A 26129-nucleotide genomic window follows, 5' to 3' on the forward strand; every position below is an offset into this window, starting at 1 on the left:
AAATTGTATCATAATTCAGTTATTATGTAACTGGTTATATATCACTTCCCAAAATAAAAAGAAAGAGGACAATATTTTTCAAATACCACAAACTGTTTGTTATAAAATAAAAAGCTAAATTTGTCTAAATTCATATGTGTTCACACCAATTTCATGCTCTATTACAGTTCAGCAAAATTCTGTCAATGTTAAAATAAAAAGTTTATAGTTAATCTAAAAAAGATATATAATCTATTGCTGTTAATGAAATTCTAAGCACTAGAGCTTCTCTCATCTTCCCCCCCCAATTCCAGTACAGAGATTCATATTCAAGGAATTCTCAGTTTGTATATTATCAACGTATGAAATCGATATAACAAAACTAGAAAATCATCGTTAATGGAGATTCCATAGATTCAGACTCAGCAGAAGTCTCATACAACTAGCACTATATTTATCATATTTTACCTTAAACACATTTGCAACATATTCTCCCCATTCTATATATAAAACATTTACTTCTCACTCTCCTGTTCACACATTTAATCAACTTTCAAAGACAGCCTATTGTTCTGCTCCTCAATTCCTTCACTTAATATATACTTCCCTTCATAGTGAAGTGGTAAAATCCTTTCACCAACTTAAGTTTCTTGTATAACCTCTATCTATTAAGAAGCTCTGTAAATTTATTATTTCCTCAACCTCTTCCCATAACAAATATTACAGATTCTTGATATTTTCTTGGCTACTTATCTCCATGTCCTCTCCATTTTCATTACACCAGAAACTAGCTGTGACCAAATTTGTAGACAATAATGTAGGTGCAGTCTGATCATACTTGTACACTGGTACAGGTACCTTTTTATGCAGCCTCACTATGGCAAACCCCTAGTAACCAAATAAATTGTTTTATAGTGAACAGTTTCATCATTATCATCAGTGCCCATGGGTCCAATGCTTGTTTCATCATTCTTTGCCATTTCTCTGTCCATTGCCAGGTGACTCAAATCTTGCAAACTCTTTCCATACCTTCGCATTAAGTATCCACTCTTGCCTTGGACATCCTCTGTTTATACGATCCATTGTACCAAGGTTTTAATCTTTCTACTGTTATCCATTCTGCTGATATGTCCAAAAAGCTTTAATTTCCTTTGAATTATTTTCTACGTTAGATTCTTTTTGCAGTATACTTTCTTAATATGGTTCTTCATTTGTTAAGTTTTACACCCATCCAATTCATAGAATCTTTCAATAAAATGTTCTTTTGAAAGCTAATATTCACCTCACAGTGTCTTTGACTATTACCCGTATCTCACAACCACAGATGGCACTTTTGAATATGCATGTTTCTATCAGTCTCAGCTTTATGGGAAAGTTAATTGATTTACTTTTCCCATGTTAGGTCCATTGCAGTGGCAGCCGGAGAAAATTTTAAGTGGGGATGCTCCATATACAAAATAAAATAAATAAATAAATAAAAATTCTTTTTTTCCTAATCAGTAACCAATTTTATTAATAAATAAATTTACACATTAAAAAATTGCTTTATTAAAAATATTTCACCCTCACCAGGAACAAATACCAATAATAAAAGTTTCGTATCTCACAGAAATAACACGCGCATGCATACAGTTTATCTGTAAGCGACACTGCCCAAACGAGCAGTGTCAGAACCACTTGTAACATGCAATGACAAGCGTAAACGAATATCGGCGAGTCTAGCTGCTATTGGTGCGATTATTCTCACACTGTGTTAGATTGCAGTGCATTTGTTTTGTGTGATGATAATTGAAAAAATATAATTATTTTCATATTTTCAATAGTGACACTCGTCATAATTCAACCTTGTATCTATAATAAATAAATAATTACAGTAAAACCCCTTTTTTACACTTTCCAGGGGACTGATGGAAAAAAGTGTAAATAACAGGAAATGTAAAAAATCAAAAAAAAAAAAAAGACTAAAAGATGACTTACTGCTAGTATGTGACTCTACATACTAGATTACAAAATTTAATAACTGAAAATAAATGAATTTACAATTATTATAATTATCTATTTAAAAAAAGCTTTAATTGTTGATTATTTTTGCTTTTTCTGCACTCTTATAAGTTCCACGTACCTCTCCACAGTGTATAAGGCATTAATGCCCCATCGTCTCCTGATGCACTTGCAATATACCGCCTCAAAACAGAGATAGCTTCCATTGCTTCTTTACTAGTAGAGACTGTAGGTTCTTGATCACACTCTTCTTCAACCACTTCATCCTCTTCTTCACCAAGGTGGTTGGAAAGGATGTCTTCTACACTTGGTACCATTGAGGTGATTACACCAGCATCAACATAGTCTTGGAATGAGGAAGACTCATCCACCACATACCAGTTGTTGGGCTCTGACATATCTTCTTCTTCCTGTAGTTGTTCCTCCTCTTCCACAAATGTAACTCCTGCCTTCCAGAAACAGTTGGATATGGTTTCAGGAGTAACATGCAACCATGCTTTGGCCACATAATGCATGGTCAAGGATTGATTTGGTCATTTGTTTTGGGTCCATACCATTAGCATGCATAAACACAGCATTTTCAACAAGCATTTTTCTATATTTCAATTTAAATGTATGGATTAGATCCGGAATACCCAGATCTAATGGCTGAAGCTCACTTGTACAATTAGGGGGAAAGAACACTAATCTAATGTTTCTGAGCTGCAGATGTTTAGGGTGTGCAGGACATTTGTCTAACAGTATTAGTATTCTGCAGTGATTTGCCCCCATTTTAGCATCCAGAGCATGCATGGTGGATATGAAGATGCTGCCAGTCATCCACACTGTGCTGTTGGCATCATACTTAGTAGGCAGATTTTTCCTGTTCTTAAAGCACCTTGGCTTTTTAAATTTACCAATTACCAGTGGAGGAAATTTTTCTGATCTATCAGCATTGACCATGAGCAAAACAGTTACCCTCTGCTTGCTGAGTTCTCCACTGTGACACTTCTCTCCTTTAAAACATGTTTTACTTGGCAGAATGTTATAAAAGAGCCCAGTTTCATCAATATTGAAAATATTTTTCAGTTCGTAGTCCTGAAAAGTCTTTAGTTCATGTTTCCACTGGTTTACAGTTTCCCCTGCAACACTATTACCTTTCTCCACACACTTGATTATACACAATATTGTGATGAGTCTTGAAACGATCAATCCATCCATTTGACGTAGTAAAACCATTAACCCCCAACCTCGCAGCAAATTCAAGAGCTTCTGCACGGAGTATAGTACCATCGATTGGAATACCCGACCCTCTCGTAGAAACACACCACCCTGCCACAAGTTTATCCAATTCATTGTATGTCGATGTCCGGATATATTTTCGTTTTTTTGACATAGCATCAGATTGCTTTGCATTGATCTGTGCTTCACCATCAATGCTTGACCTGTTTTTTACTATCGTGTTCAAAGTGGACATGGAGAGTCCAAGATCTTTTACTAATTGCACACGTGTTCTGGCATGCCAATCTACACATCGCAGAATTGCCATCTTTTCTTCTATGGAAATACATTTTCTGTCTTTTTTCTCCATGTTACTAACATGGATCATCCACCACTGCAACTTGAAAGCAACTATCACACGCTAAATTACATACCAGAAATTCTGCAATATCAATTTGTACTGTGATTGAAAAACCAAAGTATCACTCATCACTACTACAAGCGTGCAAGTCATCACCGTGATGGTGGAAATGAAGCTACAGCTGAAAGCAACGCCATCTGGGAACAGAAATGCGCAGATTCTGCAGAAATCAATTTGAATGAGAGGAAATCGATTCAAAAATCAGTGTTGCTACCCGATAAAAAACACAAATCACAGGAAATAACGTCCACATCAAGTTGTTAATGGCTGGAAAACAATATATCATAAGAATAGGCCTTAAGACGGGATCAACAGAAAATGACGTAAATGGCAGGAAAACATAAATTGCGGGAACGTAAAAATGGAGTTTTACTGTATATGTTATTTTAACAAAATAAAATAAGATTTGCAAAAAATAGTTCACCCTCACCACGAACAATAAAAGTTTCGTATCCACAGAAATAACGCGCACAAGCATACGATACACTGCCCAAATGAGCAGTGTCGAATCACTTGTAACGTGCAATGAGAAGTGGAAACGAATATCGGTGAGCCTAGCTGCAATTGGCCGCATGTGATAATTCCGACACTGCGTTAGATCACAGTGCGTTTGTTTCGTAATCTAAAGCATTAATCGAACAATTCCAATTATTAACTATTCAATCAAGGTCAAAACATAAGTTGTAACCTTTAACATGTTGTATTGCATTTATATAATGTTGTAAGCATTGTTATTATTTATAAACACAAACAAAATTTAATTTTTTTATTTTTTCCTTGGGGGTGCTGCAGTGTCGCAGTGCTTATGTTCAAGCCACCACTGGTCCATTGTTTCTAGATTTCTTTCGCTTTTATTATCCAAGATCTTATCACTTTTTTAAGTTTGTCTTATCACTTTAGCATACTGCATAGTTTACCACAGCAACATCCTTTAGCATAGGAATATGCCTACTGGGCTTGTCTTTGGTTGGGACTTTTATGTAGTTATTATAATGGTGTTTGCTATAATAAGAGTCGATTTTATCTAACTGTCAGCATCCTCCTTATCATAGAAACAATATGCTGTGGAATCTTCACAATCTTTACTATGTATCCTTCAAATCTCTGGTGATCATAAATAATAAGACAATAAAACATAACTTTATTAAAGTGTATAATAAAATTTTAAATAGTTTAGGGGTGCCCAAAAATTAGTATCATTCATTAAAAAATGAAAGTAAAATGAATAAAAGCCCTTTAGAATTGTTGATATACAAAGGCAATAGTCATAGTACAAAACTAAGATCAACAGAATTAATAACGCATAAGTACACACAAACTTTCAATACACAAATATAGACACAAGTTTAGATAAATTTGTTGAGTAACTGAAAGGTGATCCTAATGGAAAATTTCAATTACAGAAATATCAACTGGAAAGAGAGTATAGTATGGAACACACAGAATTTGAATTTTTGTCAATAACTACCTCAGACAGTAAGTGACGAAAGCAACAAGTTTCTAGTATTATATTTCATAAGAACCTCAGCAGAAGTAGTTGCAATTAAGGAATTAAAACTGCCATCAGTTTAGTCAGAATGACCATGAGTAAATTACTGACTTGGGAACAGTTAAGCAGGGAAGGGTTTCAGTCAAAAATGAATATGTGAACCTACAAAGCAGATGATTATGGAAAGCTCCATAATCAAATTGTATTATATGGGATGATGAAGTGCATGAAACACAAAAAAGGAGATTAGTAAAACATATGAAGTGGTCAGGACACATCTGATACAAGGCAATACACACTGAATACCAAGAGTCAGAAACAAATGACAAAGGAGTGAAATAAATCCACTATCCAGTAATATTTTTTATTTCCTTATAGGGAGTAAGCAAGGCTATTTTGGCCTATCTAACTTTTGGAAACTGAATGGGGAATTCAATCTGCACTGATAGCCAATCAAACATAGCTGGCCCAAGACCATCACTAAATTTAAGCATCCAGTCAAGAGATGGCAAACAAGTGATCCTTAACACAGTATGTTACTATCTGAAATAGTGTGGGTTCAATTTTTTTGAGTTTAAAAGGATGAAAAACCTGAGTTTCCAGGAGAAAAATACCCACTTGCCCATGCCAGAGATTGACAACTTGGGAACCAGTTGAAGAAAGGCTTAGAAAAAGTTCATGTAGTTGGTGACTAAAATTGACGTTAGGTCTTTCTTCAGGCAGCCTAGTACTGTGGATGCAAATGCCACTTCCACTAAGTTACATGGGCTTTCAAGAGTGAAATATATGAACACTGAAATTAAGCAAACAGTGTGGAAAAAGATATTTTTGTAAAGAATATAGTACGATTGTAAACAATGACTAGATTTAGGAGAGATATAAAATGCAGGTTAAAAGAATGATAATCATGGTAAGGAAAGAAATAGCATCATATGAGAGAATAATTGAACAGTCAAACCAAAGAAATCGAACAGAATTTCTGCTACATGGTTAACATGAAGAATGATTACAGGAGGCTGATACTGGTAGGTGGTGATGGTGTCAAAGTGAAACCCTACAAGGATGTCATGGAATTATTTAAGGAACACTCTGTCAGTACATTTTACACCAGTATGAAATGATGTTGTGAAATGCCCTTTTAAAAAAGCAAATGCTACAAGAATTAGAAGTATACAAGGGGTCATACACACGATATTAAAAAACCTGTAGATGATATATATATATATATATATATGTATTCAAGATACCGAGTAATTTTATATAAACTTGGTTTTTAATCCTATTTCCCAAGCAAGCAAACAGACAAGTCAGTCAAGTTTGTGCCTGCACGTAGTTCAAGTCTGAGACAACTTGTGGTATAGGTGGATTAAGCTCTGATCACTTTCCTTAGTATTTTTCCCTTAATGTAAAGCACATTCCCTTGTGGAGATGTATGATGCTATGCATTATAGGCAATGGTCACTACTGTTACGTCGGGGGTTTGGTCGTTCTCTCTCTCTTTGTTATTCTATACTTTCCTTTAGTTTTATATCTTAACTTACATGTATCAGAAATCAATCCCTGGCAAATTATTTTGAGATCGACTGTGCCAGCCAGTAACTAGTTTCTGATACTAAGGTTTACTCTAGTTAATATCTTGACAATTTAGTTGAGTATAGGGATCACGTGGTGTGCAGTCGTGGCTCCCCCCTTTTACCTTGCATACAGTATTCTCCCACTTACACAGATCCGAACTTTTCTAAGTGGTAATTCAGTCTCAAACACGAACTCACAAGCTTTGATTTAAAAGAATACATTTAATTGCTAAAAATCATACACAGAAATCATGTAATAACAACATAAAAAACAAGTTCATGCACAAATACTCATGCAACTGCAATAAGCTCACTCAATTATTCTAAGCGTTAAAATCACTCTCACACATTTCTTATCACACAGGCATATATGATTATATTCCAAGAGCATCAATTAATTAATCTTATCTCTGTACCTTGCATTAGTATTAAGTGATGCTCTAATGGATAGGCAAATTTTGGACAATACAGCGTAAGCTAAATGCACATAATATGTTCACTCAATTTAACAATTACTATCTTAGTTAGAGTATCAAAATTCTATGCTGTGAAATTTACACAAGTTATAGGGTCAATGTAAATAACAGGGCCTTCACAGATTTATCACACATAATGAATCTTCTCATAACTGTCTTACTATAGTGTCTCTCTTACATAAAGGTTTTAACTATCACAGGAAGGTCTCATCACAGACGGTTAGTCCAAAAACAGATCACCTAGTTCTAGCAGGGCTATGCTTAAAGTTTTCCTTCTTTTTGTTTCCTCTGGTTCTACAATACTTGATATATATAAGGTAAAAGATATGCACCTTACTGGCTGTTTTCCGTAGTGAAGTGGTTCCCTAACTTCAGTACTGGGTTTTCCTCTGATGTGACAGGATTCCCTTATCGGTCCATTGTCTATCTCTTTCCTTTCTTCTCGAAGTATCGCCTTCGCTATCCTCACATTGGTGGCAGATTCACCAATGGCGCTGTCTGCTGGTCTCCCAATGTTCTGTCGGACGTCTTGTGCACATCGGGTCCCACAACAACGTGGAAAGTTGCTGGATACCGTGGGACAAGCTTCTTCAGCCCTCACGGCCTTTGAACAGGAACACAGGAAAAATGCAGGAACAAGAGAGCGTTTAAAGTGCACACCACTCCTTATATCTTATCCGCAAGTGCTCTCTCTTCTTCTGTCTCTTGTACTGTCTTTGTCACTCACTTATCTATCTCTGATTCGTCAGGTATCGATGGTATCATATCCTTTTCTCGATGTCTCTCTCTTGACGGAAGTGTTACAGCAGGGTTACTGGATGACAATACGGGTTTTCTGCTGTGTCATTGTGGACTATTACGTAGTGATTTGACCCTCCGTTGATTGGTTAACATACGACTCTGATATGTTCAACATAATTTTCCCATATTGGGCATGATTCTAAAATAGTATTTGGACTACTATACAACAATATTATTAACTAAGTTGATATACCTTTTGATTACAATTTATTTATTACTTCATTACCCCTGCTCTTGAGAGTATAAGCATGTTTTTATCGTAAGTCACTATTTTCTCATGTTGGGTCTGAAACAAATGGCTGACTGATAGCGGGTCAGTTATTTCCGACGCAACACTACCCATATCGGTTTCGACCTTTATTGAGATGTCGTCAGTGGGAGTCAGACCTGAGAATGCTAAGGTTAAAGTAATGCAGAGCTTATGAATTTTACCTAAACAAGTTGCCACAAGGTACTTTGACCTTATTAAATAAAATCTCAGGATGAGAGATAGATGTGGAAAGTTTTTTTAACTTGGGTATATTATGTATATAGTATATTGGGCATAATATACCCAAGTTAAAAAACTTTCTATACACACACACACACACACACACACACACACACACACACATACATATATATGTTTAGAAAATATGCAAAGTAGTTGATTGTGTCTCTGATGTGGTTAATTAGCAAGTCTTGCAATAGAAAGAATCCCAAAATGGAAGGAGAACAAAATAGTATTACTGTTACCACAAGAAAAATGTGCTATGTCAGACTGTACTAGGACAGATTTCCAATTACAAACCACTATGTATATAAGCAGTTATCATTAAAGTATTGGAGAAGTTAATTTTAACAAGACCATGACTAATAGGTATAGCATTCTATGATAGTCATTGTGGATTTTTAAAAAGGGAAGTCTTGATTTGGTAAAGTACTTGAATTTCATGAAAAATTACTAAAAGACAAAATGTTTTGTACAAGATTTCAAGAGGGTATTTGATAGACTAGTGAATGTGAAGACAAGACTATATTCAGGACAATAGTGAGGACAAGACTAGGAAGCGGAAATAACGCATAGTGAAAGAAGATTTGATAGACTAATGAATGGCAAGTTGGTATATAAGATGAAGGAGATGGATAATGGATTAGACAGATGGAGAGATTGCTTGCCTGAAACACACTAGCAAGTTCTGTATTGGAATGGGGGGGGGGGGGAAACAGGAAATATAAATTTCATTTGTCAATGATATATGTATTGACAAATACTATGTTTGCTGATGTATAAAAGTATGATTAAAAGATTAAATAGACTTTTAACTTAGGCAGATGAGTAGAGGTTGCTGTTTTAATGCTGATAAAACACCAGCAACACTCACCTATCCCAAGTTTTGTATTTGGAATGAGTGCAGAATTTTAAGGCTACCTGTATCAGTGAAACTATGCTTCAAGAGGTAAAAAAGATTCAAGATATGGGATGAAGGTCGACACAGACCTACAACCGTTCAAAAAGTATGTTGTAACAATTGAGAAGACTACACGATTATGCTGCTGCTATGATAAGGAGGACAGTGACAAGCAATGACAAGAAGGTAGTGATACTACTCCAGAAAGTTCTGATCACATCAACCAATGTGAGCAAATCTGGTTTGGAATGAAGAAAGTTGGGAAAGGGTTTGTGTGACAAGTAACTAAGGTAACTTCAGAACTCTAGTATACTGGTTATGGGGAGAGGGCAAGCAAATATATATAGAACTTAGCAGATGAACAAAGAGGTGAACTTTGCTTATCTGCTAAGATGTTTTCATATTATATCAGTATCATCCTATACAATCACACCTGCATATTAATTCGATGTACCTATACTATCACTTCCATATTAATTTGGTGAAATACCAGATTATTAATATGGAGGTGGGAGTATAGATGCATATAGAGTGAAAAGGGTTGAGAAAGGGGGGAGGAGCAGGAGGCTATTCTGATGTATATGAGTGCAGTGAACAAGGAAGTGAGGAAGAGATTTTGTGCATGGAAAATGGTAAGAGTGAAATGTGTTGGAATATTGAAGAAATTTTAACACCTTATCCATTTATGAAAATAATAAATTTAGTTTCAACGTGTAAAATTATACATGTCCGCAAGGAGATGTGCTTTGCATTATGGGAGATACTGAGACAAGGAGTGATGAGAGCTTGGTCCACCTTTACCATGAGTTGCCTCAGTCCTGAAGATACTTCAGGTGCAAACTTTGCTTACACTTGGATAAAGGATTAAACTAAATTTATTATAAGTTAGTCTAACCAAGTGGAAAATAAACTTCCAACACCATTTATGAAAAGTTAATTTCATAAATAAAAAACCTGATGAACTCATAACATACACAAGTAGCTGTGGATGGATAAGGGTTACTGCTTTACTTCAAGAAACTTTAGCCTCCAATAAGCAAAGCAATGGTACACACACACATACACACACGCACAATAATAAAAATCATCTCCTAGTCACATTCATAGACATCTAGGCCACAGCAGAATTCACCCACAGCCTATTTGTTGGAGAGCAAGGAATACCGCTTAGCAATATATTGCATGTGTGTGAATGACTTTACCATATTAGCTAACAGCTGGTCAAATCAGACCTCCTGTGATGACTCTGTTGTTACAATGAATATCTATTAATAAAAAATACTAATATAATTTTTTTAACCAACAAATTCATATCATTTTAGACAAATTAAAGGTAGAATTCTCGTGAAAAGGCTTAGATGTTGGTTATACATTCTTACTAAATAGCTTAAAGAAATTACAACATAAAACAGAATATACATTAAAATAAATTTTAATACACTTCTAATATTTCGGCAACATCACGTTGCCATTATCACAGGAACTTAAATGCAAGACACGTGCACGCAGGCACAACATACAGTAAATAAGGAATGAAACAGGAAGCTATTCTTTCTCCTAAAAGTCCTGATGGTGTCCCCTAGCAGGCAATGTTGGTATTCTTGGGCCGAATGGGCTGAAGGTCTTCTGATGGAGGTTTCCCAAATTTGGGGCAGTCTCATGCAACCAAATTTATTGAGGTTTGGATTGTTTCTTAGGACTGAGGCTGATTCCATGAATAGCCTTTCGTATTTGAATTTACTATGTGTTATTGTGGCTTTCTTCCACCATGGCAGGTATCCAGCGCATGGTCTGCAAGACCAGAGTGGATGTATTGGTGAAAACGGATGTAGTCCCTGTGTTCTGAAAAGTAGAATGGCAAAAAGGTAGAATGTCTTTGCATTTTCTGAAACATAATTTCCAGAAAATTAAATATCTCTCCCACAACTACCTGGGATAAACTCTTCTATAAAGTTGTTGAGAGGTGGTTACAGGGTTGACACTGGGGAGTTCTTTCACTTGTTGAACAGCAGGAAGGAGTGATGACATGAGGCCATCCCTGGAAGTTACAAAAGGAAACTGTTTGTAAGAGGTGGTTGAACCATGGAATGCATTGCCTGATGGAGTGGTAAGAGCGAGAACGGTCAATAAGTTTAAGGAGTGGTATGACAGACTTTGCGTTTCTCAGGGGGACCTCCCCTCGATGAGTCTTGATGGATTTTGTGTTTCTTGGGGGGGGGGGGGGGGGCCTCTCGCAATGAGTCTTTTGACTCGCCTGAATGATAATAATAATAAAAAATAAAGAATGACCTGCTCAAAGAAATTTTTTTTTCTACTTTATCTTCATGACAAATAGTAGAGTTATATGAAAGTTATTTGACTTTAAAAAAGATGGTTTTTGTTTGACATAATTAATTAATCTACTAATTAACTTACCAAGCATAGCACAAATAAACAAAAAATTAAAAACAATTATATATATATATATAAGCGCTTTACCTACATGTTTCTTTTCTGGAGAATTAGAAATTCTCTCTTCTGGACAGTGGACATGAATCAGAATACAATCATCACACCCAGAAGTATTTCTTTGTGGTTGCATTCTGAAGATATATTTTAAAAATCTATTCAATCTATGAAGCTTATTATTTTATTGTTATTTATATAAAATGAAAGCAATTAGTCTGAAGAAAAAGAAATTCAATCCTGAAAGTCAATTTCTTAAAGTAATTCCAAGGGATTTTATAATGTATTTATATGACATTCTATTTAAATTAATGCAAAAGTTACTAATTAGATTTTACAAATACATTTCATTAAAAGCACCCCATTAAATTAAAATTATTAAATTATATTATATTATATTATATTAAATTAAAATTTCATTAAATTAAAAAGGGGTGCTTAAGGGTCAAAGCTGTATAACTGAGAGGAGACCTCCACATAGCCTTTAAAGGAATGCGGAGAACCGACCAGGGCTTCTGACCTAATGTCCAATCCTCACCTTCTCGTGGTGCACCCTGTTGGGTATCTACTTTGATACTGAACGAACGAGGATGGGCTGGCAATTTGGGATTTAGCCGACCAAATTGTATTCTTATTGGTTAAACCAAAATAAAAAATGATGGTACAACATGACAAAATTTCATGCCGGCTGGGGCGTCGCCCGGTTAAACAAGGCCCCCGTTGTTTTCGCCAGGGAACCAGGGCGAACAGCGAAAAGTCAGCTACTGGAACAAATCTGAAAACAAACCCCAACTCAACATCACCAGAGTTAAAGATCGGTACTATCAACGTAAGAAGCCTGAATGGCAAAGAAATGGAGCTAGCTGAGGAATTAGATAAGTACCAGATCGACATAATTGGGGTCATCATCATCATCATCATCAAATTCCTGCCATGTACCCTCAAGGGGTGTACAGGATATGACAGTACTACATGAAAAAATTACATCATTACTAACTTCCTATCTACAATTTTCCTCCAAATCAGTCTGTTACTTGTCAAGACTTCAACATTATCAGATCTTATATTTCTATCGTCTAAGGCACTTTGTACCGTATCAATCCACCTATATCTTGGTCTTCCTCTGGGTCGTTTTCCTGCCAACTTGGCAGAGAACACTTGTTTTGCTAATCTTTCCTCTCCCATTCTATTCAAGTGACCATACCACCTGAGATTAGCTCTGCTAACGCATTCCTGGATGCTAACAATGTCAAGTTCTTTCCTAATATCCTCATTTTTAATATGATATTGCCATTGATGCCATCTGTTCACGCCTCTAATCTTTCTCAGGACTCTCATATCTGCGGTCTCTAGTCTTTGGTCAAGTGTTTTACTTCTGACCCAGCTCTCAGATCCATAAGTTAAAATTGGTTTGAACACAGTCTTGTATACAGCTAATTTAGTGTTCCGACTAATTTCTTTCTTATTCCATATGAATTTATTCAATTGACTTCCCACGATACCAGCTTTGCTGATTCTGTTGTCTATTTCTATATTTAGTTTACCATCTTCAGTAAAAATTGTGCCTAAGTAGCTGAAATGTTTTACTTGTTCCACAGGTTCTCCATTCACAACACAGTTGACATTTTCAATGATTCTGCCTATTTTCATTGTCTTTGTCTTTTTATTGCTGACCTTCATACCATATCTATTACAACAGCTATTCAATTTAGTCAGAGAATCTTGCAGACTTGTAGCGGATTTATTTAGAAGTATAACATCATCCGCATAAAGCAAAGAGCTGACATTAACATCTCCAATTTTGATATCAGGTTTAATACCACATTCCTTCATAATGTGATCCATATAGATAATGAATAACAGAGGGGATAATGTACATCCTTGTCTCACACCAGATTTAACATTAAACCATCTTCCTGTACTTCCTTCAATTCTAACTGCTGACTCACAACTCAAATAAAGACTAAGTATTGCTTGATATAATGCCCCATTGACACCATATAACTGCAGCGTATTGAATAGCTTCTCTCTTGGCACCTTGTCATATGCCTTTTCCAAATCGACAAAACTTAAATACAGATCTTTGTTATATTCCCATGCTTTCTCGACTATTTGTCGTAAAGTGAAGATCTGATCCTGACAGCCTCTATTTGGCCTGAATCCAGCTTGTTCTTCACCAAGCTTTTCTTCCACAATTCTTCTCAACCGTTTCTCAAGTATACTTGCATAGATCTTGCCAGGAACACTCAGTAGGGAAATACCTCTGTAATTCTCACATTCAGTTTTATTTCCCTTTTTATATATGGGTACTATGAGAGCTCTACTCCAATCATCGGGAATTCGTCCCTCTGTCCAGGCTTTCTGAACTATGCAGTGCAGCCACTGTAGGACTCTTATACCACCATACTTCAGCATTTCTGGTCGAATATCATCTACTCCTGCTGCCTTTCCACATTTCAAGCCTTTGATGGCTTTTTCTACTTCAAGTATGGATATGTATTCCTGACTGCATGCCTGGTCAGTGTTTTTTATCACTGTGCTCTCATCACTGCTTGTTTCATTTAGCAGTTTTTCAAAGTAATTACTCCATACTTCAAGGATATCTTTTTCTCCTGTTTTCATTTCACCTTTATCATCTCTAATTCCTTTTACAGCACTCTTTCCTCCATTCCTAAGCTTCTTCAACAACCTCCAGAATATTTTGCCACCTTCTTGATATTTATTTTCTATATTCTTGCCAAAGTCCTCCCATGACTTTTGTTTAGCTAGTTTTACACACTGTTTAGCTTTCTTACATTTGTCTCTGTATTCTGTAAGAGTAAAAGCTGACTTATTTGCCAGGAACTTTTGATATGCTTTCTTCTTTTCCTTCACTGCCTCTTTAACTTCCTGTGTCCACCAGGGAGTTCTGATTTTTTTATCTTTGCACACAACCTCACCACATGCCTCTCTGGCAGAATCAATCAATGTTTCCTTCAGAGTTTGCCACTGAATCTCCAAGGTTTGATTCCTGTTCTCAAACTCTTTCATTTTCTTTTCAATAATATTTCTGTATTTTAGTCTACAGTTCACATCTGAGAGCTGCTCAACTTTTATTCGCTTTAAAACTTTCTTACATGTTATTCTTTTCAGTATGAAATTCAATTTTAACTTGCTCAAGACTAAATAGTGATCACTTCCAATTTTAAATCCTCTGTACACTCTGGTGTCCTGCACCAGGGAGAAAACATCACTATCAACAATAACATAGTCAATGAGACTTTTCTTATTCCTAGCCTCTTCTCTCCATGTGAATTTGTGCACATTTTTATGTTGGAACATGGTGTTAGTAATAACCAGTCCATGTCCTGAGCAGAAATCCAACAGATATTTGCCATTATTATTAGCTTTGCTCTTTTCTCCAAATTTTCCCAAAATATTTTTGTATGTCTCACAATCATTTCCTACTCTACTATTTAGATCCCCAACAAGGACCAACTTTTCCTTTTTCATTGTGTCAGTTGCTTTTTCTAAAGCCTCAAAAAATTCCTCCACTTCTACCTTAGTAGAACCTTCTGTGGTACCATAGGCACAAATAAGTCTCATTGTCCAGTTCCCCATTCTCATATTTGCCCACATTACTCTACTTGAGACTGACTGCCATTCAAGAAGATTAGCCTCGTATTTTGTGTTGAATACTATGGCTACTCCTTCTTTTCCTTGATTGTCATTGCCTGAATATAACATTTTGTATTTATTGCTCAGAAAGATCTCACCAGTTTTGGTCTTTTTTGTTTCAGTCACCCCTATTATGTCGATCTGGTACTTATCTAATTCCTCAGCTAGCTCCATTTCTTTGCCATTCAGGCTTCTTACGTTGATAGTACCGATCTTTAACTCTGGTGATGTTGAGTTGGGGTTTGTTTTCAGATTTGTTCCAGTAGCTGACTTTTCGCTGTTCGCCCTGGTTCCCTGGCGAAAACAACGGGGGCCTTGTTTAACCGGGCGACGCCCCAGCCGGCATGAAATTTTGTCATGTTGTACCATCATTTTTTATTTTGGTTTAACCAATAAGAATACAATTTGGTCGGCTAAATCCCAAATTGCCAGCCCATCCTCGTTCGTTCAGTATCAAAGTAGATACCCAACAGGGTGCACCACGAGAAGGTGAGGATTGGACATTAGGTCAGAAGCCCTGGTCGGTTCTCCGCATTCCTTTAAAGGCTATGTGGAGGTCTCCTCTCAGTTATACAGCTTTGACCCTTAAGCACCCCTGACCATAATAGGGGTGACTGAAACAAAAAAGACCAAAACTGGTGAGATCTTTCTGAGCAATAAATACAAAATGTTATATTCAGGCAATAACAATCAAGGAAAAGAAGGAGTAGCCATAGTATTCAACACAAAATACGAGGCTAATCTTCTTGAATGGCAGTCAGTCTCAAGTAGAGTAATGTGGGCAAATATGAGAATGGGGAACTGGACAATGAGACTTATTTGTGCCTATGGTACCACAGAAGGTTCTACTAAGGTAGAAGTGGAGGAATTTTTTGAGGCTTTAGAAAAAGCAACTGACACAATGAAAAAGGAAAAGTTGGTCCTTGTTGGGGATCTAAATAGTAGAGTAGGAAATGATTGTGAGACATACAAAAATATTTTGGGAAAATTTGGAGAAAAGAGCAAAGCTAATAATAATGGCAAATATCTGTTGGATTTCTGCTCAGGACATGGACTGGTTATTACTAACACCATGTTCCAACATAAAAATGTGCACAAATTCACATGGAGAGAAGAGGCTAGGAATAAGAAAAGTCTCATTGACTATGTTATTGTTGATAGTGATGTTTTCTCCCTGGTGCAGGACACCAGAGTGTACAGAGGATTTGAAATTGGAAGTGATCACTATTTAGTCTTGAGCAGGATAAAATTGAATTTCATATTGAAAAGAATAACATGTAAGAAAGTTTTAAAGCGAATAAAAGTTGAGCAGCTCTCAGATGTAAACTGTAGACTAAAATACAGAAAGATTATTGAAAAGAAAATGAAAGAGTTTGAGAACAGAAATCAAACCTTGGAGATTCAGTGGCAAACTCTGAAGGAAACACTGATTGATTCTGCCAGAGAGGCATCTGGTGAGGTTGTGTGCAAAGATAAAAAAATCAGAACTCCCTGGTGGACACAGGAAGTTAAAGAGGCAGTGAAGGAAAAGAAGAAAGCATATCAAAAGTTCCTGGCAAATAAGTCAGCTTTTACTCTTACAGAATACAGAGACAAATGTAAGAAAGCTAAACAGTGTGTAAAACTAGCTAAACAAAAGTCATGGGAGGACTTTGGCAAGAATATAGAAAATAAATATCAAGAAGGTGGCAAAATATTCTGGAGGTTGTTGAAGAAGCTTAGGAATGGAGGAAAGAGTGCTGTAAAAGGAATTAGAGATGATAAAGGTGAAATGAAAACAGGAGAAAAAGATATCCTTGAAGTATGGAGTAATTACTTTGAAAAACTGCTAAATGAAACAAGCAGTGATGACAGCACAGTGATAAAAAGCACTGACCAGGCATGCAGTCAGGAATACATATCCATACTTGAAGTAGAAAAAGCCATCAAAGGCTTGAAATGTGGAAAGGCAGCAGGAGTAGATGATATTTGACCAGAAATGCTGAAGTATGGTGGTATAAGAGTCTTACAGTGGCTGCACTGCATAGTTCAGAAAGCCTGGACAGAGGGACGAATTCCCGATGATTGGAGTAGAGCTCTCATAGTACCCATATATAAAGAGGGAAATAAAACTGAATGTGAGAATTACAGAGGTATTTCCCTACTGAGTGTTCCTGGCAAGATCTATGCAAGTATACTTGAGAAACGGTTGAGAAGAATTGTGGAAGAAAAGCTTGGTGAAGAACAAGCTGGATTCAGGCCAAATAGAGGCTGTCAGGATCAGATCTTCACTTTACGACAAATAGTCGAGAAAGCATGGGAATATAACAAAGATCTGTATTTAAGTTTTGTCGATTTGGAAAAGGCATATGACAAGGTGCCAAGAGAGAAGCTATTCAATACGCTGCAGTTATATGGTGTCAATGGGGCATTATATCAAGCAATACTTAGTCTTTATTTGAGTTGTGAGTCAGCAGTTAGAATTGAAGGAAGTACAGGAAGATGGTTTAATGTTAAATCTGGTGTGAGACAAGGATGTACATTATCCCCTCTGTTATTCATTATCTATATGGATCACATTATGAAGGAATGTGGTATTAAACCTGATATCAAAATTGGAGATGTTAATGTCAGCTCTTTGCTTTATGCGGATGATGTTATACTTCTAAATAAATCCGCTACAAGTCTGCAAGATTCTCTGACTAAATTGAATAGCTGTTGTAATAGATATGGTATGAAGGTCAGCAATAAAAAGACAAAGACAATGAAAATAGGCAGAATCATTGAAAATGTCAACTGTGTTGTGAATGGAGAACCTGTGGAACAAGTAAAACATTTCAGCTACTTAGGCACAATTTTTACTGAAGATGGTAAACTAAATATAGAAATAGACAACAGAATCAGCAAAGCTGGTATCGTGGGAAGTCAATTGAATAAATTCATATGGAATAAGAAAGAAATTAGTCGGAACACTAAATTAGCTGTATACAAGACTGTGTTCAAACCAATTTTAACTTATGGATCTGAGAGCTGGGTCAGAAGTAAAACACTTGACCAAAGACTAGAGACCGCAGATATGAGAGTCCTGAGAAAGATTAGAGGCGTGAACAGATGGCATCAATGGCAATATCATATTAAAAATGAGGATATTAGGAAAGAACTTGACATTGTCAGCATCCAGGAATGCGTTAGCAGAGCTAATCTCAGATGGTATGGTCACTTAAATAGAATGGGAGAGGAAAGATTAGCAAAACAAGTGTTCTCTGCCAGGTTGGCAGGAAAACGACCCAGAGGAAGACCAAGATATAGGTGGATTGATACGGTACAAAGTGCCTTAGACGATAGAAATATAAGATCTGATAATGTTGGAGTCTTGACAAGTAACAGACTGATTTGGAGGAAAATTGTAGATAGGAAGTTAGTAATGATGTAATTTTTTCATGTAGTACTGTCATATCCTGTACACCCCTTGAGGGTACATGGCAGGAATTTGATGATGATGATGATGATTTCATTAAAAATTCTTAAGTTATTAGGTTTCTATATTATTAGTTTTAATACATAAATTTCATATTCTGTATAGAATTATTCATTTTATATATAATAAAATGAATAACATATTCATTTTATTCTACAGTTTGCTCACACGTTTACAGAAACAATAATAAATAAAAACCACACTTTCTGGAATATCATCTGAATGATTAAAACTAAGAACTTTTATTGTTAAAAGACCATAAGATTTAATGATTAAAAATACAAAGAGCCAACAAGTTTCACTAGCCACTGCCTAGCATTTTCAAGGCTGTACTGGTGTGAAAACAAATGCATCAAGTTACATGAAAACATATACTTTAGTAACTGCTAGGCCGTTACATTTGATGGCATGCATGTGTTCGAATGCTTCAGTCAGAATCCGGTACATGACCATGTGCTGTGTAGTTTTTCGCATATTGTAGTTCTGTTAAGCTGAGAGAATTGATGAGATATTTCCACATGTCTTTAAGAATAGCACCTTGATTTCTATTTAAATTATTGCCTGTGCGTAGCACCACTGCTACTTAAAGTTCTGTGTCTGTAGTCATTCTCGATGTAAGGCATAGAACTGTTTTTCCAATCTATAACGTGATTTGATGTTGAGAAATGATGAGCTAAACCAGATGTGATGATTCTATTGTGACATCCCCCACATGTTCCTTCTGTCTTATTTCAAAACTTCTAGAGGTCTGTCCAATGTAAGAAAGGCCACACGAGCATGGAATTTCATATGCTCCAGGAAATTTGAAGAAGGGTACCTCTTTGGGTGATCTTAAGACTTGTCTGATCGTGGCAGTTGGTTTAAAAATTACTCTGATGTTATGAGCTTTTAACATTCTCGCCAATTTTGTGGATGCTGAATTAATATATGGAATGACAGCTGTGGACACATTTTAAACAAATTGCTTTTTAAAGACAACCTCCAACAACGTGGAACGGAGTCCCAATATGTCGAATTAGGACTCCCACTACTTTTTGAATGATGATGTATGAACAGACCTGTTACTTTGTCAGGAGCTATTTATAATATCATAGTCAAGGCACTTCAGAGAGAAATAGCAGATTTAGTGCTTGAACAAAATATGTATGAAATTTAGTATGTAAAAAAAAAAAAAAAAAAAAAAAAAAAAAAAAAAAAAAAAAAAAAGCAAACAAACAAAAAAAACTTAATGTTGCATGGTATTTTAGAAACACAATGAAAGCTCTGGCACTATGTACCCGAAATCTGCAAAATTAATAAATAATATAAATGGTTGATCTAGTCAATTTCAACATATTCTCTCAGAGGACCTAGCATTGGTGGTGGTGGGGGGGGGGGGGGGTTCCCCAAAAAAAAGAAAGAGGGAAAAAACACTAGAAAATTTTCCAAAAATCTTTTCCTATTAAAATTAATTTTTTTTTATTTATGTTGTGTCTTCTATTGCTACACTACTTATGAATTAGCGGTGGGAATACCCTATAGCTCTCAGGAATCGTGGCCGCTGTAAACGCAAGGCGAAAGGGGTAGTGCTCGGGTGGACTGAGCACTACTTCATTTGCCCGAGCTGGGCAAGAGGAGATCATGGGTATCATGTATCGGCAATCACTGCAGATGCTCAGTCATAGGTTGTATGCAATGTGTAGTGTCTATTCTCAAATTGTCTACTCAACTCGGCCCCCCCCCTCCCCCAAGATTAAATCTTGAGTGTCCCCCCCCCCCTACACACACACCCAAGATTAAATCCTGAGTGCATCACTGGGACCTGGCATACAATCCTGGTACAAAAACTAGTTCTGTTTACATAGATGTATGCGTGTATACATAGAAGTGCTTACATCAAGACTTTGGCAAACAGCAAAATCCACCACCAAATTTTCTAAATACAGAGTTCTGTGCATTTCATTCCCAAATTTCAAGAGATAACAAAAGTGAAATATTTGTTGCAATTTCTTTTATCATATTTTAGAAATTTTAGTATGTTACAATCATGGAAATATAACAAGGATCTTATTATTGTGGCACGGAGTCTGAAGACTCACTACGGGAGACTCAAACTATCCATACAATCTATCAAAACTCTCCTCGAACCCATTAAGAAAAAAAATCACTCACAACTGACTCTGGCAACCCATTCCACTCATTCACAACTCTCCAAGCAAAAAATCTAGTCCTCACACCCCCTACTAACCATAACTTTATTCAACTTCCAGGGATGACCACTTGTTCTGGCCCCTCTATCCAAGTGTCAAAACACTTTCCCTGCATCAATCCTATAAAACCCTTTAAGCAATTTAAATGTTTCTATTATATCCTTTCTTTTTCTCCTATCAACCTACTTCTGCAAGCCACACATCCTCAATTTATCCTCATAGGGAACATTTCACAGACCACTTACTATCTTGGTCGCTCACCTTTGAATCTTCTCCACTGCTTTCTCATCTCCAAGAAACCCAGGAGACCAGACCAGAGCACAATAATCCAGATGTAGACATATCAAGGCCTTATAAAGAGGAATAACTTCATCTATACTTGTTAATGTTTTCTTCAATAGTCAAGTAAACTTACGCTACCTTAGCAACATGTCCTCTAAACCTTAACTCTCTGCCCACCACCAAATACATATATTTAAGTTTTGTAGATCTAGAAAATGCATAAGACATAGTATCAAGAGGAAAGATGTTCAAAATGCAACAGTTGTAAGGTCTAAATGGAACATTATATCAAGCAGTATATAGTCTATATTTGAGTTGTCACTCAGCAGCTAAGAATAAATGAAATACAGGAAGTGATTTTAAATCAAGTGTAAGAAAAGGGTGCACATTAGTTCCACTGTTATTCATCATCTATAAGGGTCACCTTATGGAATTAACAGAATGAACAGCTGGTATAGATGCCAGAATCATATGAAAAATGAAGATATTAGGAAGAAACCTGATGTTATTAGCATTCAGGAATGTGAGAATTGCTCTAATAGAACTGGGGGGGGGGGTGAGAAGTAAGAGAGAGAGTAAAGGAAAGAAGAGTAGAAGACCAGTCTACAGATATGATATACCAAGTGTATATTATAGGAAGCAAGATCAGGTCTAGCTCAGATATCTCGGGTTTGCCATGCCCGTACACACCAATGTGAGTCCCTGGGAAAGGGAAGGCAGGGTAAACTTCAAAAAAAGGATATTGGATGGATAATGAAACGGGAACAGACCAATATGGCCAATATCCCTAATTAGCATTGTGATGATGATGATGAGATAGAAAAGGTTAGTAAAATAAGGTTTTTTTTTCAGGACGTCTGGAATAAAGACAGAGGAAGACCAAGACCTAGGTGGATAAGTAACAAAATATAAGATGTGACAATATGTGACATAAGATTGGACAATATTTGTCATAATAATGTGACAAAAAGTGCTATATCTGGTCAAATCTTCTCTACAGCAGTGAAACTTGGACTCTAAATAAAGAAGCAGAGAAAAAAAATTTGAAGCTTTCAAAATGTGGACCATCAGAAGAATGTTGAAAATATCATGGACAGAGAAAATGAAAAACGAAATGTTTTAAAGAAAGCAAAAATGAAAAGAACATTAATGAAAATAATTAAAGAATGAAAACTTAAATATTTTGGACATCTAACTAGACAAGAAGGCATTCAGAAATTAATATTAGAAAGGAAACTGGGTGGAAAAAGAGTTAGAGGTAAACCCAGGAGAATGTGGTTTGAAGACATTAAGGACTGGACTGGCTTGAATAACCATAAATGTTCCAGAGCAGCAAAAGAAAGAAAAAAAGTTCCGTGACATGGTTGCCAACCTCCTTCTAGGGGATGACACTTGAAGAAGACAATATTGGAGTCCTGATAGCAGATTAATTTGGATGACAAGTGTTGGTAGGAAATGAGTAATAATGCAATTATTTCATTTAGTACTATCATAATATCCTGTACACATCTGAGTACATATCCAGAAGTGGATGATGATGAATTTATACTGTTGATTTTTTCTTTTGTCAGCTTATTAGTACAAATATAACAAATATGTAAAACAGCTCACTATATATAGAAATCATATATCTGCTGACTCAATACTGATTAGCAATACTGCTAACTTAGTGTCATATTATTATTATTATTATTATTCGTGACACCTCCAAGGAGTCCGAAGACTCATCGCGGGAGGACACCTACAACTGTCTCAACCACTACACCGAACCTCTACTACGAATCATCTCCATCAACGCCGTCTACTGCCCACCTCCACCACTACCACACCTAGTATTTTTTGTCTGTAAATTGCGTGTGTTCTGAAGGGCTGATTTGTCTGTATGTGGGAATATTTATGACTCCCTGAGATCTAACAATACAGAAAGTCAGATTGAAGGCAGTGTCTAAACATCTGTGTGATGTCTAGAGGAAAGAGGTCTTAGATGATGTTTATCTCTTCTACTGGAACATTGGTGAAAAGGGATACAGCATCTAGGCTGGCTAGCATGTCAGTTGGTGCAATCTTAATGGCTTGGAGTTTATTTACAAAATGTTGACTATTCTTGATATAGGATTCTGTTGATCTTATTTTATTATTTAATAAGTTTGCAAGATGCTCTGCCAAAAGGTAGGTTGGTGATGATCTTCCATCAACTATTGGATGGAGAGGTATATCCTGTTTATGTATTTTAGGTGTCCCATATAGTCTTGGAGCAATAGGATGCGAGGATTTTAGTGTTCTCTTCACTTCTTCTGGCCAATTGTTACAATTTCTGATTAGTTGGTTTGTTTCATTATGATTTTTTATTGTGGGGTTTCTGTCTAGGATTTTATAAGTTGAGGTGTCTGATAGTAATACGTTTAACTTATCATAATAATCTTTAGAGTTGAGGATAACTATAGAATTTCCTTTATCAGCTTTTGTAATAATGATATCTTTATTAACAACACCATATACCAATACAGAAAGTCAGTAAAAACTTTGTAGCCTGGTTACTAATTCAAGGAGTAATTTCCGTATTACTTTTTATATATTTTTATAATAAATAGGAATATCTGAGATTACAGTTTATTATTAAATAGACACTTATATGGAATAACCACAATGGGTGAAGTTTAGGGAACTGCAGCTTTATGACAGCTACCATGCCGAAATGTAAAGGGTTGCTGGGTCTAGGAACGGTTCCAGAAGAAGCAGTAACGAGAAACCCCACACGGAAACCTCCAGTTGGTGAAAGTCATCTGAAATTCTCAAGGGACTAATTGTCTGTTATGGATGTAGCCTAAAGAATCAATGTCACTGATTAGTCGGTCTCTGTGAGTTGAAATCTGAAGTAGTTAAAACCTCATTTTCTTTCGGCAGATAGGTTTAAACGTCCTATCAGAGCATTATTTAGATTTCCAGTAGGCCAAGTAACTTAGTTGTGACAGGCCATTGAGCCTAACACGACGGGAAAATAGGATTCCAATCATTCATTTAGGTCTGGGCTTAACTATAATATATTTTGCAGCTGTTCTGTACAATTAGTAAAATATCCCCGTACTGATGAAATAAGGCAAATGAGAGAATCATACTTACGATACACATAAAGGGAAATTTGCATGAATATTTCAAAACGGAACTATGGTCAATTGAAAACGACAAAATTTGAAACACGCATCCCGCAGTGGAAAACCGGAAATTAAGAAATATTTTTAGGTAAGTTCCTCAAATAATACATACGTACGTTGCAAAGACCATGTCGATGTGTTTGTATGCATGTAATAACTAATGTCACCAACTGCGAATTATTGCTGAATGGGCCTCCCAGTCTAAAAATGAAAAAAAAAAAAAATGACTAATCTGAAGAAAATGTTGCTGAAAATTGAGGGCATAAAATTTATTTGTAGCTTCTTGGAGGCAGTACTACGTAATGCCTCCAAGAATTCATCGCAAAATGGTACTCCACTACACGTGTTACCGTCACACTTGCTACTTAATTTTCCTACTACATACGACTACCATCAGCGCTATCTACGGTCCACAAACATTATGATTTGTGAAATGCGTGTGTTCTGAAGGCTGCTTTGCCTGTACGCAAGACAAAAACCCGAGTTTTCCGGTGATAAAACCCTGCTACCTTCGATAACAAAAGCTAATATTAGCACTATGCAGCATTGAATATAAAGAACTGTCGATTGCAGATTTCGAAAAAAGAAAATGATGTTTGGTTGTAACTTTGAGTACGCAGATAATTCAGCGGAGGAATCTTGCCGGTGCAGAGATCGACTAATTCGGGAACCGGCTCTTCATTCGTGCGGTCAAGCGCCCTGGAGTGCAAGGGCGATTTCCACTAATAGGAGACTGTGTAGATTAGTAGAAATGGCGCTTGCATTCCACAGCGCTTGACCGCACGAATATAGAACCGGTTCCCGAGATAGTTGATCATAGGCACGGGCAAGCTGGTTTTCTCCTGGAAAGTGTGTTTTTCGAACTCAACAAATCGGCCGTTGAACTCACACTATTTCAGACAGTAGCATATTCTGTTAGGGTCAGGGACCAGGAGATGGAGGCACTTGTTAGCCGTCTCTTCACTGTGTGGCGATTAACTTAGTGATAACCTTGGGTCAGCTATATCTGATTGGCTGCCAGTAGAGATTGAATTGCCCACTCAGTCTCCAAAAGTTAGATCCCTATACAATAATAAAGAGAATAAAAGGCATTAGCTTATATATATATATATATATATATATATATATATATATATATATATATATATTAGGATAACCAAGCAATTTTATATGCTTGGTTATCCAAATATACAATATACCCAAGTTAAAAATTTATTTCCATATTTATATATATATATATATATATATATATATATATATATATATATATATATATATATATATATATATACAGTATATATATGTAAGAACTTAAGTACGTTAAAAATATATGGTCTATTTAACAATAAGTCTTTATTTTGTAACACTTTATGACCAAAAACATGTACAATTTAAATATATTCATCTATTAATGTTTTTTGAAGACTTTGAACAAAAGGCAATCTCCTCTTCTACTTTCAAGCCAAAAAATGGCTTAGATATGTGGATGACATATTCCTCACCTGGGAACACGGTATTGAGAATCTTCACACTTTTCTCAATCACTTAAACTACTTCCATCAAGACATCAAATTAACCATCGAGATGGAAGAAAATGGATCTCTATGTTTCCTGG

General features: G+C 36.1%; 1 protein-coding gene across 3 annotated transcripts in view; it reads right to left on the minus strand.

The window, feature by feature from the left end:
• LOC150096339 (uncharacterized) overlaps positions 1-24841 on the minus strand; it is a 110396-nt gene extending 85555 nt beyond the window's left edge. Inside the window, exons 1-2 of one of the 3 annotated variants that reach the window (XM_090409401.1) lie at positions 24631-24841; positions 11815-11914 (exon numbers count right to left, since the gene is read on the minus strand). In XM_090409401.1, the coding sequence (XP_090265527.1) occupies positions 11815-11914; positions 24631-24644 (114 nt within the window). In that variant the 5' untranslated portion in view covers positions 24645-24841. Of the gene's footprint in view, positions 1-11810; positions 11915-24482; positions 24570-24630 lie in introns of those variants that run through there. The other 2 variants (XM_090409403.1, XM_090409402.1) reach the window with 2 other exon arrangements.
• Positions 24842-26129: the final 1288 nt, after the last annotated feature.

This window comes from Typopeltis vanoorti, chromosome 19 (genome assembly GCF_054136105.1).
Source record: "Typopeltis vanoorti isolate ZY-2024b chromosome 19, IOZ_Tvanoo_1.0, whole genome shotgun sequence".
In the NCBI taxonomy this organism is placed as follows: Eukaryota; Metazoa; Arthropoda; class Arachnida; order Uropygi; family Thelyphonidae; genus Typopeltis; species Typopeltis vanoorti.